This window comes from Oncorhynchus mykiss, chromosome 5, assembly GCF_013265735.2.
Source record: "Oncorhynchus mykiss isolate Arlee chromosome 5, USDA_OmykA_1.1, whole genome shotgun sequence".
Classification (NCBI taxonomy): Eukaryota; Metazoa; Chordata; class Actinopteri; order Salmoniformes; family Salmonidae; genus Oncorhynchus; species Oncorhynchus mykiss.
Window position 1 is genome coordinate 75,359,952 of NC_048569.1, and position 14,974 is coordinate 75,374,925.

A 14,974-nucleotide genomic window follows, 5' to 3' on the forward strand; every position below is an offset into this window, starting at 1 on the left:
CACTTGGGAGCCCAATGCAATGAGCCACTTGTGGATTTGACAGCTCTAGCCAATGGTTGGAACCGGTTCAGGGAACAGAACCGAAAACTGGAAAATAATGACATTATTTGAAGAACCGAACCCAAACCGAAAACGAAAGTGATCTATACTGTTTCGGAACAGAACAGTATTTTGAACCAATTAATGTTATATTACGTCCCAGGAATTTTTTTCAGACCCACAAAAATCCCAAAAAAGTGCTCTGTCAATGAGAAACTTATTCCAGCATCTGCCTACCAGCTGGAAATCTTTGCCAGTGGGTGTGCGTGTGTGTGTAGACTAATTGCCCCTCTATTTTGCTTCTCGTACTGTAGCCTACTGATGACATTACAAGCGTAATACTGAAATTAGGGAGAGATGTTTAATTAGAGAAGAATGGATACTTTATTTTGCTGGTCGGAAGAGTGGAATGGACCAATTTTATGTCGTTGATTCTAATCAAAACGAAACGGTTGGAAAATAATTTTGGTTCCAACCCCTGGCGCTAACGCAGTTTCACCTCCGACAACACCAAAATAACGCTATGCAGATGTCAATCTGATTGAATCTAGCGCCAAGATCCGCATAAAGTGACTGTAAATAAATCACTTAATCTAATTGACATATTAATTAGTGTTGTTACACAGGTCGCACATGGCTGCCAGAGGATGTTAGACCCTCACACATGCATGCACGTATGCACACAGACACACACGCTGGTGCTGCATTCCATTTTTGAGATACACTACCAGATCCTATCAGAAAAGGTATGCAGCATTTGAAGGCAATAGAAAAATGACACAAATGCCATTTATGACACTTTGTGCAAGAGAGGATGTATGCAAATTCATGGACATCAAATGAGGTCTGACAATATTGTAATGGCTGTTGGTGGAAGAAGGTGAGGACCAAGGTGCAGCGTGGTACATGTTCATCTTTTATTAATGGAACTGAACACTGATTAACAAAACAACAAAGAGAACAACCAAAACAGTTCTGTCAGGTGCAGACACAAAAACAGAAAGCAACTACCTACAAAACTCAGGTGGGAAAAGGCTACCTAAGTATGGTTCTCAATCAGAGACAACGATAGACAGCTGCCTCTGATTGAGAACCACACCCGGCCAAACAACAAAGAAATCCAAAACATAGAAAATGAACATAGAATGCCCACCCTAGTCACACCCTGGCCTAACCAAAATAGAGAATAAAAAACTCTCTATGGCCAGGGCGTGACAAATATACATAATTTATTGTAGCCTCTTTATTTTGCTTTTCCATAGAACTTTCAGAGAACAGGGACAGGAGATAGATATTAGGTTCAAGCCAGGGTCCTGATTAGATTTGGTAGTATAGCTTTCACCAGTTCCTCCGCATACAAGAAACATGTGCCAAACAGTACAGCACAGAAAGGGTATACAAGAAAATAAGCCACATTTTGCAATATGTGGGAACCATGGTGTGTGTGAATGGAATGTATTTTTTAGCCCAATAAATCTCCTCTAGCAAAATGCATTAAAAAGGCAGAGCCATAAAAAGACAAAGACAAATGACTGCTCCCTTGAAAACAATCTTAAGATTTGATCAAAGTATTTGTGACTCATTTCAGGAAACTAGGTGTATGTTGTGCATCACTACTTCACAGAAGACGCATTTGAACGTAACCTTTTTTTTTAACAAAATGTGTTTTTTGGCATAAATGCCTTCAGGAACATGTCAACTTTCACGTGCCTTAATAATACATTTGTATGCCATCTGTAAATACGAATACAGTTGTTCAATTATGAACAGCCATGATTGGCTGAGATAATGAGATAATGGATGGGCTGGACATGCCAAGAGAGGAGTTTGGATTGGTCTGCCATGTAGCACACTTCTGTCTATAACATGAGCTGGTCAGTATGTGTAGGCAATCATTTCTAACGCTGCTTTTTTGAAAGATATCACATAGTAGAATTACAAAAGTGTTGCTCTCCACTTTCCGGAGGACTGAGTTTTGAAATCAGTGGAATGCCCGATGGAATTAGAATATGATAGCTAAGGATATGGAGAAAATTCAGCCGTTTGATTGTAAATATGCAGAGGGAGTCAAAAACAGAACACACAGAAGGCTGTTGTGTAAAACACCTGTCTCTTGATTACATCTTCAAACTAAGGGAAACCATGGCATCAGTGGCAAAGAGGGAGAAGAGTCCATCCATGTATACGGACGGGTAAGATAGTCTAGTTAGTTACATTTTCAGATTTGATCAGAAAGTCATTTTAATTTCAAGTTAGCTAGCTAACGTTAGCTGACTGGCTCGCTAGCTAACGTTACGTGTATTATCTGTGTGGTAATATTATTAGTGTCTCAGAGCCATTTGCATTGCTAGTTATAGCCTATTGTTAGCTAGCTAACATTGAACCTGGTTGGTTAGCTACTTGCAGATTCATGAAGGGTAGTAATGTTATGAGTTGGAATTATAGTTCATTGTTTAGCTAGCTAGCTAGATGTATAAACAAAATACTTTACAATCCAAGTAACCATTTCACAACACCTTCTGTATCCTGTGCATGTGACAAATAAACGTTTATTTTATATAGTATATATTTACCAGAGACGGTAAAGTGAAGAACATGACCTGCACAAATGTCAAATTAGGCTATAACGTATCCAAGTTCTAAAATGCTCTGGTAGAGTGCTGCTTTTATTTCCTCACACTCACAATCGTAAGCTATTTTTCTGTAATTGGCTTGCTATTAACTTGGAAATAATGATATTGTCGTGAGTTTATTTTCCTGTAATAATGAAGACAAATGAGCTAAAGCGAAGACGTTGTCATCTTTATGATATGGTCATTACTTGAACTGGCTAGCCAGCTAACTTAACATTAGCTAGCTAGCGAACAAGCTAATAAACAAAACAAAACATTATTTAAAAAGTTGCTTTTAGTTCCCTGGTTTGCTAGATTGACATATACTAAATTCATTTTTAAACAGGTGGGTTAATTGGTGTTAAAATACACTAGTTATGCTATTTTGGACCACCAGGCTGCTGATGTCATGCAGCCTGTATTTTTCTGTTTATACTTTTTCATAACAACAATGAGGATATGAACAATGCTGAAGGGCTCTCCAATAGGTTAACCAAAACATTCAAGGGCCATTTTCTCAAAAGTGAGGTTACAAGTTTATCAAGTTTCAAAGCAGAATTACTTTCCCATTGCTCCTTAACTGTAGTGTAAGATATACCATTTTCTAGCTCTGTCTTTACTTTTATCCAATGTAAAAACACAAGACAGACTCGAGCCAGTCGGTCACATTTGCCATGTAATTTCTGCCTCTGCTCTTAATCGTCATTCTGCATGAAGGGAAACATAAACATGGGTGATTGCAAAGAAAAATCAAATTATATTTGATGGACGTCTCTAAACTTTCCAGTGTCCTAAATTCAGCAGAACAGGCTGTCACAGTGGCACTTTTGAATGTGACACAAGTTGCCATGGTTATGTGTGAGGGTAAGAGACAGATGTAGGATCTTAATCTGAGCCAGTTTGATACAGCAGGAAAATATTCCTGCAGCAACAAGAAATGTGAAATATTATGTGGATTATAATTACAGTTGCAATATTTTTTGGGGGTACCATACCAAATTCACATAGAAATGTGAGTTACAGATCTGTCATTCTCATTGAAAGCAATCTAGGAAGTGGTAGATCTGTTCAATATGCGTTATTTCTATGCTTCCCATTCTTAAGTTTAGTTTTTAAGTCTTTTACTTTCATTTTGGTAGACCAGCTTCAAACAGCGGAAAATAATCTATTTTTGGTTATTGAAAATGGTACAATAATTCTCTACACTGTACTTGCTTGTTGTTACGTCCGTCGTTCGAATGAGACCAAGGTGCAGCGTGGTAGGCGTACATTTTAAATTTATTAAATGAACACCAACAAAAAAACAAGAAAGATAAACGACACGTTAAGTAATGTAGCGCTCACACAGCAACTAACAAAAAAAAGGTCCCTCAACAAAAATGGCTGCCTAAGTATGATTCCCAATCAGAGACAACGATAGACAGCTGCCTCTGATTGGGAACCATACTCGGCCAAAAACAAAGAAATAGACAACATAGAATGCCCACCCCAGATCACACCCTGACCTAACCAAATAGAGAAATAAAGGTCAGGGCGTGACGCTTGTTTTGTCACATAAACTGAAATTTGAATTTTGCAACCAGGAAATGGTGAAGCGATTTCTGCATAGTGCATCTTTAATGTACATTTTTGTAGGGGTTGCTATATTTTTGGTTAGGGCAAATCAAGGCTGACATTTTAAAGTGGAAATTACAAATGTTAGAAGCATTTTTAAACCTCGAAAACATTACAAGTTTGTATTTCCTGCCATGCAGCAACATTTTTCAGCAATAAAAAAAGTGATCAAATTAAGATCCTACATATGTATGGCCCGATATAGACAGGAAAGCTTCTGGAAAGAGAGAAGAGCGCTAAGTTCTCTCCGTTTCGTCCATAAGTTACAGGCACAAGGAGTCATATTTCATTTTTTAAAACTTTATATTTTCCAGTAGCAAGAGTAACTATTTCCCCAATGTTAAAAAACAGAGAATCATAAAACAATAAAATCTAAATAAATCAAAAACAACCATTTAAATCACAGATTTGTTGTAACACATGGTGACCCAAATGTATTACAAATAATGAATAGAAAAACTGTTCCAGTGAAAGGTCTTCATCAGAACGGTCCATATCTCTCAAAATACACCACAAAGCTTCTTTCTCTCTCTTACAGTCACACACATCCACATCATTGTTGCTCATTATAGCTTTCCTTCATTCAACAGCGGAGTAGTGAAATTATATTGACCATCTTGTAGAATACAAAACTTAAAACAATAACTACAATTATGAATAAATCAATCATAACAAATCAAATGCACAGTATGTGATATCATTCCATTTCAATCAAATATCTTTACAACTAGCTAAATAGAAACATTTTCTACGAGATTTATGACTAAATTGTATTTCAAAATAAATCACTTTCATTCATTTCTTAATAAGATGTGAAACGATTTTCATATACAGAGACGTTATAAAGGTGTAGTAAAAATATTTCCACAAATGTACAGTATTTTCCTTCACATTTCAAGATCTGATATAACTTAAGTGGTCAGCATAGTATTGATACAGATAAGCTATGTGTTGATGCTGTAAAATGTAGCTTTATAAGCAACTGTCCTCTTTAGTGTTCTCATTTAGAAATAACAATATAACGCCAACACCCGTCTAGACTCTACAAACAATGATTGATTCATTTAAAAATATATCAATTATTGCTTTAGTTTACATCATGATTAGGTTGCCTTATCAAACAGATGATCTAATAACACATTGACATACATATAGCCTTTCCAACATCCAATCACACAAATCCATGTTTTTAGTCACAGACGTTTTCAGCCAGGTCCCATGACCCACGGTTTGGAAAACACTCGGTTGATACAATAGGCTAAGAACAATCTGGATGTAAATACTCCCAATGGTATCAAACTTCATGTTGTCCCCCCCCCCCCCCCTCTCTCTCTCTCTCTCTCTCTCTCTCTCTCTCTCTCTCTCTCTCTCTCCAGTCTCAGTGTCTGGCTACTACATTCCAGAAATACTGGGTCCAGACTAATATTCTGTGTGCTGACTGACGGAAGCACAGATCCACATACACCCCACCCAGGATAACTAAGCATTGTCTATTAGAGTAGTAGTTCCCCTGACACACTGATCTACGGTCAGTTTTGTGAAACACTGGTTAAAGTCTCATTAATCTCAATCTGTGATAGGAGCATAAAAGGGCTGTGATAGTGGATTCTATCTGTTTGTTCATCTCAGGAAGGAGTGGATGAGAGGGGAAGAGAAGGGGTAGATGAGTACAGTGGTGAGGAGCCTGTAAGTGAGAATAGCAGCCCCAGACAAAACCTCCTTTCTCTGGGAGAGACATGCCTTACATTCCCCTCATTCTGTCCTACTATGTGTGTTTGTGATATATTTTTTACAACTTTTTTTGTTGCAGAATGACCATTACTTCTAATCAAATTACAAATTTAAGATGACACATAAAAAGGAAATAAAACAACAGGACTGTGAGTGGCACTACTAAAACAATGACCGTCGATCAACAAACATAAACCAGACACATACACAGGCGAAACAAACCCAATCGCACGTCTCCCACAATACATGTCTCCACTTGAAGGGTGAGAATGAGGATCACAACAGTGGGCGTATAAAAACAGAGAAAGAGCTTGTGGTGTTGAATCATATTAATCAGTGTTTATGTCGTGTTCACTGGCGTACCAGACACCCCCGTAATCCACACAAGACCTTGCGAGGTGGCCCCGCAAAACTGTGTTATGCTACTGGTTATGTTCACTTTTGTTTTCATATTTAGCGCTGACGGTTTGACATTTTCTGAGGGGCAACAATTATAAAAGATCATAAAAAATACATTCTGTCTCAGCATGAAAGGGTACTATGACATTCCAAATTATTTATTTGAAATCTAGATATCTAGAATCCTTGGGTATAAATCTTCCTTCAGCATTATCTTCTAAGATGAACACTATAAAACATGACTTAAAACAAGGTTATAAAACAATGTTTGGCAGACCAGGAGGTTTTGGTTCTCTTGAAAAGATTCTAAGCCACTGTGGTCTGTCCCTTCATGATGCTAAAATAGATACTCCTTCCCGGTCTGTCTTGTTCTCTCTACCTATCTCACACATACCCTTCCTTAATACACTCCTCTACCACTATATCCAACTCCCACTCACATACAAACACACAACATCACAATCTATTTCCCTGTGCCCTAACCCAAGTCTAGGGTCTAGTCAAAAACATCCTCTCTCCCTCTTATTTTCTCGCACACACAATTTCTGTCTTCTCTCCCTCTGCCAAGTCCTCACCACATCACTGTCTGTGTGTATGTATCCATGTATGTGTGTATGTTTGTATGTATGTGGTGTGTGTGTGTTTATGTGTGTCTCTACTCAAAGGAGAGCAGGTCGGGGTGTTGTTCAAGCTCCTCTGTGTCTGTAACTGATGATCCTCTCATACAGAGGGAGCCATTCTCCATCAGCCCATCCTCACTCACACTCAGACTGATCCTGTATGGAGCCTTCAGAGGGGTGGAGGCCAGCCTCGTGTCCACTCCCGGTGCCTTCTGCCTGGGCTCTGACGTCTTCGACCTGTGGGGGTCCGGGTGGTCCTTATGGATGAGGTCTGGGACAGAGAGCTGGAGCTGAATCTGGGTCTTCTCTGGCTCTCTCCTCTCTTCCGTCTCATCCCCTTCCACTCCATCCATCTTACTACTTCCATTTCTCTCCATCTCCACCACCTCATCCTCCTCTTTCCTCTCGCTGTCCAGAGGGCCAGTCAGTCCGGTGAATCCATCTCTCCCTCCATCATTCTCTCCATCCCTCTCTCCCTGGGGTGGGGTATGCTCCTTGCTAATGAGGGGGGTCTTGTCAGGGGAGGAGAGGGAGTGATCAGGGGTCTCAGGGGGAGTGGTGACGACAGGGTCAGATGAGATCATCATGTCCTGGGTGGTCTTCAGGGCGCGAGGAAGACGCTTCTTACCGGGGGGAGGAGGGTCCAGACGAGGGAAGGAGTCCAGAGAGGTATGACTGGAGGGATAGAGAAGAGAACTGTGTCAATCTTTGTGTGTTTCTGTGTCTGTTTAGTAGACAGGGGAGAGAGAAGATGCACATACTGTACATCCGTTTTAGCTTTGCAGTTTAGCTATAAACAAAGCCTAATACGTTGCCTGAACCTGAAATGAATGACTCATTTGTTCAATCCCTCCCCGTCACCCCCTTACTTGCCCCCCCCCCCCCCCCCCCCCCCCTCATGCTGTGAGATTGTGTGTGTTTGTTGACTGTGTGTTTATATTATCAGTGGAATATTTCTCTATCTGTCCCCCATAAATGAGCATATTGCCATGGTGATGACTTATCATTGCCATAGTAATAAGAAGTAAGTCACAGCAAAGAATACCAGTCATTTATGACTAGTCTGTCTGTACGTGACTTACCACTCACTGTCGCTGACACACACACACACACACACACACACACACACACACACACACACACACACACACACACACACACACACACACACACACACACACACACACACACACACACACACACACACAATCCATATTTCTCAACACATCAGTGTCCAAACACACATCACGGTTTTACCAATTATATGATGAGGATGTGAGTTCGGCAACGAGTTCAGTCAAGAGACAGACAGATCAATGATCAGCTACAGTATATAGACAGACAGCTCATTCTGTCTCTTTAGACAGAGGGAGACCCAGGGCTGTATGTGTGTGTATGTGTATGGTTTAATCTCTGTCTTCAGTCTAACTAACCCTCCTCTTACTCTGATGAATCATTTAAACATCTTAGACTCTGTGGTTATGATTTTAATATGGAGTGAAAAGTTGCTTTTTGAAATAACTAGCTACAGTTTGACTCAGAATAAAACCAATATTGGAGTGATTCTCCAGAGCACAGTGTCTAAAAGTGTCTGTGTGTATCCCTCCTTACCTATTGGCAGTAGTCCCCAGGGTCATCTCCTCCATATTGCTCCAGACTGCTCCTACGTTCTTGTTGACCTCTGTGACCCCGATGTCTCCTAGAAGACTGGGCTCCTTCCTCCGCAGCAGGTCATTGACCTTTGCCCCCACCACCTTTCCCAGGTTTAGGGCGTTCTTCAGCCTCTGCGGACCTCCAGCGACAGTGGTGGAGGAGGGGGCCTCGGCAGGGCTGCTACCCAGGGCAGGGTTAGCAGTGACCAGGGAGCGGCGAGCCGAGGCCTGGGTCAACCTGGAGGCCTGGAGCCCCTGGGCTGGAGCTCTGGAGGCGTTGGAGTTCTCAAACATACTCTGGTCAACTGGAGGGAGAGAGGGAGGGAGAGGGATCGTGTAAGATAAAAGTGAGGCATTTCTAGTTAAATGCAAGGTTTCAGATACATAGAACATTACAGGCATCAATGGAATGGAACAGATATAAATGGAATGTATAGACGACATTAAATCTCATGACCTGGAGCAAAAGAACACTCCTGACATTCCAATACTTACTGCATCTTTTATGCTACATTGCAGAATGTTGCAAAATCAAAAACATGTTTAAGTATGGCTTAGTATTAGAATGAGCAAATGGGGTGCCACAAGGCACAGTGTTACAACCACTCCATATGGATGCAACACATTACACAACCATCAACAAGTCAGAATGCAAGCAAGGGGCATGACACATGCACATAGCCACATCCACCAATCACAATGAAGCAGAAAAAGGGACCACAATGCATTACAGGATGGGTAAATGCACAAAGAAGCGGGTTGTTGTCAGTCCACAGTACAATAATAGATTTTCTTACCTCGTGGAGAAAATAATTTCTCAGAAGGCATTAGTAAGACACAACAAGTGCTTAGAATGAATAAAAATTGTATTTGTAAAGCGGGTTCCAAACATTGCGTACAAAGTGTTATATAAATACATTTTAAGTTCTAAGTTAAATCATTTAGCAGATGGTCTTATGCAGAGTTCTTTCTAATAACCTCCAGTACATATGCTAGAGAACATGTAGAGTTCAGAATACTGAGCACATTCCAATGGAACACAATTTACTGCCTGATTCTTTCTCGCTGATCAGACAATCGCTCGGGGAGCCCTAACGGGCTCATCATAGGGACAAATAGGGACTTCACGGCTAAAAAAACGGGTTGGATTGTAACTCTAAACACCACATCTCATCTCTCGACAGATATATGGAAAGAAACAGTGAGAGCAGTGAGACAGCACAGCACAGGTGCCCTTGACTTCACTTTGTGTTGCGGCTGCAATTCAGATGATTTCAAAGACACTGGCAGCTCCAGAGATCTTAGAATATATTAGTGTGTCTTTGGAGAGTGAGCTAATATGAATCAGCAGTGAACGAAGGGTGTTTGAAGGAGGAAGAGAGAGGGAGAGCAGAGATCCAGGTGGTTATTCACACAAACACTGATATCTCTTTTCACTGTTAGAGGCTTGCCAGGGGGATGGATGCTCTGTAGCCTGACTAAAGAGAAGTGCTGTTAGAAAAATTATATTTGATAAAAAAAACAAACATGAGCTGGCGCACACCCAGAAAATAGTTTGTGTGGGTGGAGGTGCTGACTAACGGCGAATAAACTATAAACTATCAAAATAAAACAGTTGCACACATATAATCTCCCAGCAATTTAATGGTATTTACCAACGTTTCGGCATCACTTCGGCAAAAAGGATATATATATATATTTTTTTACCCCTTTTTCTCCCCAATTTCGTGGTGTCCAATTGTTGTGGTAGCTACTATATTGTCTCATCGCTACAACTCCCGTACGGGCTCGGGTGAGACGAAGGTTGAAAGTCATGCGTCCTCCGATACACAACCCAACCTAGCCGCACTGCTTCTTAACACAGCGCGCATCCGACCCGGAAGCCAGCCGCACCAATGTGTCGGAGGAAACACCGTGCACCTGGCAACCTTGGTTAGCGTGCACTGCGCCCAGCCCGCCACAGGAGTCGCTGGTGCACGATGAGACAAGGACATCCCTACCGACCAAGCCCTCCCTAACCTGGACAACGCTAGGCCAATTGTGTGTCGCCCCATGGACCTCCCGGTCGGTTACGACAGAGCCTGGGCGCGAACCCAGAGTCTCTTATGGCACAGCTGGCGCTGCAGTACAGCGCCCTTAACCACTGCGCCACCCGGGAGGCGGCAAAAATGATATTTAACAGAAAATCAATCTGTTTATCTCTGTGTGTCTGTGCGCGTGTGTTTGTGTGACAGCTCTCAGCCACTCTTTATGCTAGAAAAGCAGTTCCCACACTTTTCTTAGCTACAATCCCTATCAGAAGGCTGCATAATGATAGAACGAGGATGGTGTTTTAAGTATGGGCCGGCATGATAATAAATAGCACAAACATAGTCAGCTCCATTACACATTAACTCCCCGTGTGAAGACGCTGGAGCTTGTTTGTCTACACCCGAGGCTGAGACTGGCCCTGTACTATAATACATACTGGTGTCCCTCTCCTGTCTCTACCCCCCTCTCTCTCTTGTTTCCCCCCTCTCTCTTATTTTCCCTCTCTCAACCCCCCTCCCTCCTGAGGGGTATGTACTACTGGGGTGAATCTGGGGGGAATATATATATATATATATTTTTTTTTTTACAGCCTACCCTTAGGGATTGTTGCCATGTTAATTCTTAATTAACACAAAAGTTTTGTTTTTTCTGCTCAAGTGCAGAGGTGTCACGTGTGCTCCCTCTCCGGCCTCTAGGTCACCAGGCTGCTCTTTATGGCGCACACCTGTCACCAGCGTTACAATCACCTGAACTCCATCACCTCCTTGATTACCTGCCCTTTACATGTCACTCCCTTTGGTTTCTTCCCCAGTCGTCATTGTTCCTGTTTCATGTTGGTACGCTGTTCGTGTTTCTTGTTTTGTTCATTTATTTATGAAATGTATTCACTCCATGAACTTGCTTCCCGACTCTCAGCGTACATCGTTACAAGAGGAGAATAAACATATAGGAATGAAGTACAGAAAACATAAAAGAAAGATAATTAAATGAAAAAAAAGACAATTAAATGAAAGAGACAGAATTCTAGAAAGGCAATCAACTGTTATGATAGTACGGTACAGTGTGGCACAGCAATTTAAGTAGAGGAGTACGGAAAGAGAGAAAGTAAGAAAGGAGACATTTATTGAGCAAAAGCAAGGTCAGGGACAGAATGAGATGCAGGGTAAGTGCATTTTCACGCCCACACATATACAGTACAGTATACTGGGTTTCTCTTTATACAACAGGCCAGCGAAGGACCTGATGGAATGAAACGTTTTGTACCAGAGAAAAAAGACCCAGGTTAACAGAACAGAGGGAGAAAGGTCACACTATTGAGATGCTCCCACAGCCCAATGAAGCCTTAGTCACAGGAATAGGAAACAAAGTTTAGCCACAACTTTGGAACTAAGAATCATAAGGTCCAGTCTTGTTGGGAGATACTGGAATGCAATGTAACGTTCCAATTGGTTTATTTATAATTTAAAGTTTTATCTCATGTGTTATTAAAAGTTTTATCTCCTGTCACATAATTGGCTGTATTACTAACATATACCCTTAGAGAGAATGTCCATGACGATAACAACTTCTACAGAGTCAGTCAGAGCCTTATATCAGTCTTACAGGCTGCTGTTTCTTTATGGACTCAACTTTACTCTTCATCTGAAGAAAAACTTTAGACTTTGTTCTCAGCTGTGAGTAACCCACTTCTGTCACAGTGACTACACACACACACACACACACACACACACACACACACACACACACACACACACACACACACACACACACACACACACAGTGGTGAGACTTGGGCTGTTAGTCAAACAACAGCAGCCTTCCTCACAGAGATGTTATCATAGTTTGAGAAAGGAGGAGAGTAGGAGACAATCACAGGCTGATCACCTGTTACGCGAGTGCAGCAAGGGACCAAGGTAAGTAGCTATCTACCATTAAACTTATCTTATAAAAAACAGTCAATCTTCACATAATCACTAGTTAACTACACATGTTTGGGGATATTACTAGGTTAACTAGCTTGTCCTGCATTGCATATAATCAATGCGGTGCCTGTTAATTTATCATCGAATCACAGCCTACTTCGCCAAATGGGTGATGATTTAACAAAAGCGCGAAAAAAGCACAATCGTTGCATGAATGTCCCTAATCATAAACATCAATGTCTTTCTTAAAATCAATACACAGAATTATATTTTTTGGGATCTGCATATTTAGTTAAAATAAATTCATGTTAGCAGGCAATATTAAGTAGGGGAATTGTGTCACTCTCTTGCGTTCAGTGTAAGCAGAGTCAGGGTATACGCAACAGTTTGGGCCGTTGCAAACTAATTTGCCAGAACTTTACATAATTATGACATAACATTGAAGGATGTGCAATGTAACAGAAATATTTAAACTTAGGGTTGCCACTTGTTCGATAAAATACTGAACGGTTCCGTATTTCACTGAAAGAATAAACGTTTTGTTTTCGAAATTATAGTTTCCGTATTTGACCATATTAATGACCAAAGGCTCGTATTTCTGTGTTTATTATATTATAATTAAGTCTATGATTTAATATTTGATAGAGCAGTCTGACAGAGCGGTGGTAGGCAGCAACAGGCTCGTAAGCATTCATTCAAACTTTACTGCGTTTGCCAGCAGCTCTTAGCAATGCTTGAAACACAGAGCTGTTTATGACTTCAACTCCTGAGATTAGGCTGTGTGTGTTGTTAGTGCCTGTTAGAACATCCAATAGTCAAAGGTATATGAAATACAAATGGTATAGATAGAAATAGTTGATGCGTCAGATTCCTATAATAACTACAACCTAAAACTTCTTAACTGGGTATATTGAAGAACTGGGAATATTGAACCACCAGCTTTCATATGTTCTGAGCAAGGAACTTAAACGTTAGCTTTTTTACATGGCACATATTGCACTTTTACTTTCTTCTCCAACACTGTGTTTTTGCATTATTTAAACCAAATTGAGCATGATTCATTATTTATTTGAGACTAAATATATTTTAGAGTAGGAGAAGTAGTAGGAGAGTAGGAGACAACGTACCACAGGAATGAGTAGAGGAGAGTAGGAGACAACGTACCACAGGACTGAGTGGAGGAGAGTAGGAGACAACGTACCACAGGGCTGAGTGGAGGAGAGTAGGAGACAACGTACCACAGGGCTGAGTGGAGGAGAGTAGGAGACAACGTACCACAGGGCTGAGTGAAGGAGAGTAGGAGACAACGTACCACAGGGCTGAGTGAAGGAGAGTAGGAGACAACGTACCACATGGCTGAGTGGAGGAGAGTAGGAGACAACGTACCACAGGGCTGAGTGAAGGAGAGTAGGAGACAACGTACCACAGGGCTGAGTGGAGGAGAGTAGGAGACAACTTACCACAGGGCTGAGTGAAGGAGAGTAGGAGACAACGTACCACAGGGCTAAGTGTATCAGCGTTCTGACAAAGGGAGAGCAGAGAACCTAGCCAAGACCTAACGCTCAACACTTACCGTATAACACCTAGCCAAGCGCACCACGACAAGACCCTTTAATGTGTGTGTGTGTGTGTGTGTGTGTGTGGTGAGAGAAACAGCATTAGGGACTAGTAGACCAACTAGTCTTAAGTGGCCGTGTGGCTATTTAGCATGTTAGAAAGAGCATCTGTGTGATGACAGATTATCTTGTAATCTACATGAGTGAGGCTTGTCCAAAGAGGGCTAAAAGCATCACAGTGTTTTTTTTTTGAGTCAGATGAACTCATGGATATCATTTTTATATCTCTGCATGCAGTTTGAAGAAAGTTGAAGGTACACTATGTACAAAAGTATGTGGATACCCTTGAAATTAGTGGATTTGGCTATTTCAGCCACACCTGTTGCTGACAGGTGTATAAAATCTAGCACACAACCATGTGATCTCCATAAACAAACATTATTAGTAGAATGACCTTACTGAAGAGCTCAATGACTTTCAACATGGCCCCGTCATAGGATGCCACCTTTCCAACAAGTCAGTTTGTCAAATTTTTGCCCTGCTAGAGCTGCCCAGCTCAACTGTAAGTGCTTTTATTATTAAGTCGAAACGTCTAGGAGCAACAACGGCTCAGCCGCAAAGTGGTAGGCAACAAAAGCTCACAGAACGGGACTGCCGAGTGCTGAAGCACCGAGTCTGTCCTCAGTTGCAAAACTCACTACCAAGTTGTAAACTGCCACTGGAAGCAACGTCAACACAATAACTGTTTGTCGAGAGATTCATGAAATGGGTTTTCATGGCTGAGCAACTGCACAAAAT

At 41.3% G+C, this 14,974-nt stretch overlaps 1 protein-coding gene across 2 annotated transcripts in view; it reads right to left on the minus strand.

Annotated features, from left to right (window-relative positions):
* Nucleotides 1–1,684: 1,684 nt before the first annotated feature.
* LOC110524577 (carboxyl-terminal PDZ ligand of neuronal nitric oxide synthase protein) overlaps nucleotides 1,685–14,974 on the minus strand; it is a 166,915-nt gene continuing 153,625 nt past the window's right edge. For both annotated transcript variants that reach the window (XM_036978424.1, XM_036978425.1), the window contains 2 exons: nucleotides 8,627–8,972; nucleotides 1,685–7,690 (listed from right to left, as the gene is read on the minus strand). In XM_036978424.1, coding sequence (XP_036834319.1) covers nucleotides 7,051–7,690; nucleotides 8,627–8,972 — 986 coding nt within the window. In that variant the 3' untranslated portion in view covers nucleotides 1,685–7,050. The remainder of the gene's footprint in view (nucleotides 7,691–8,626; nucleotides 8,973–14,974) is intronic.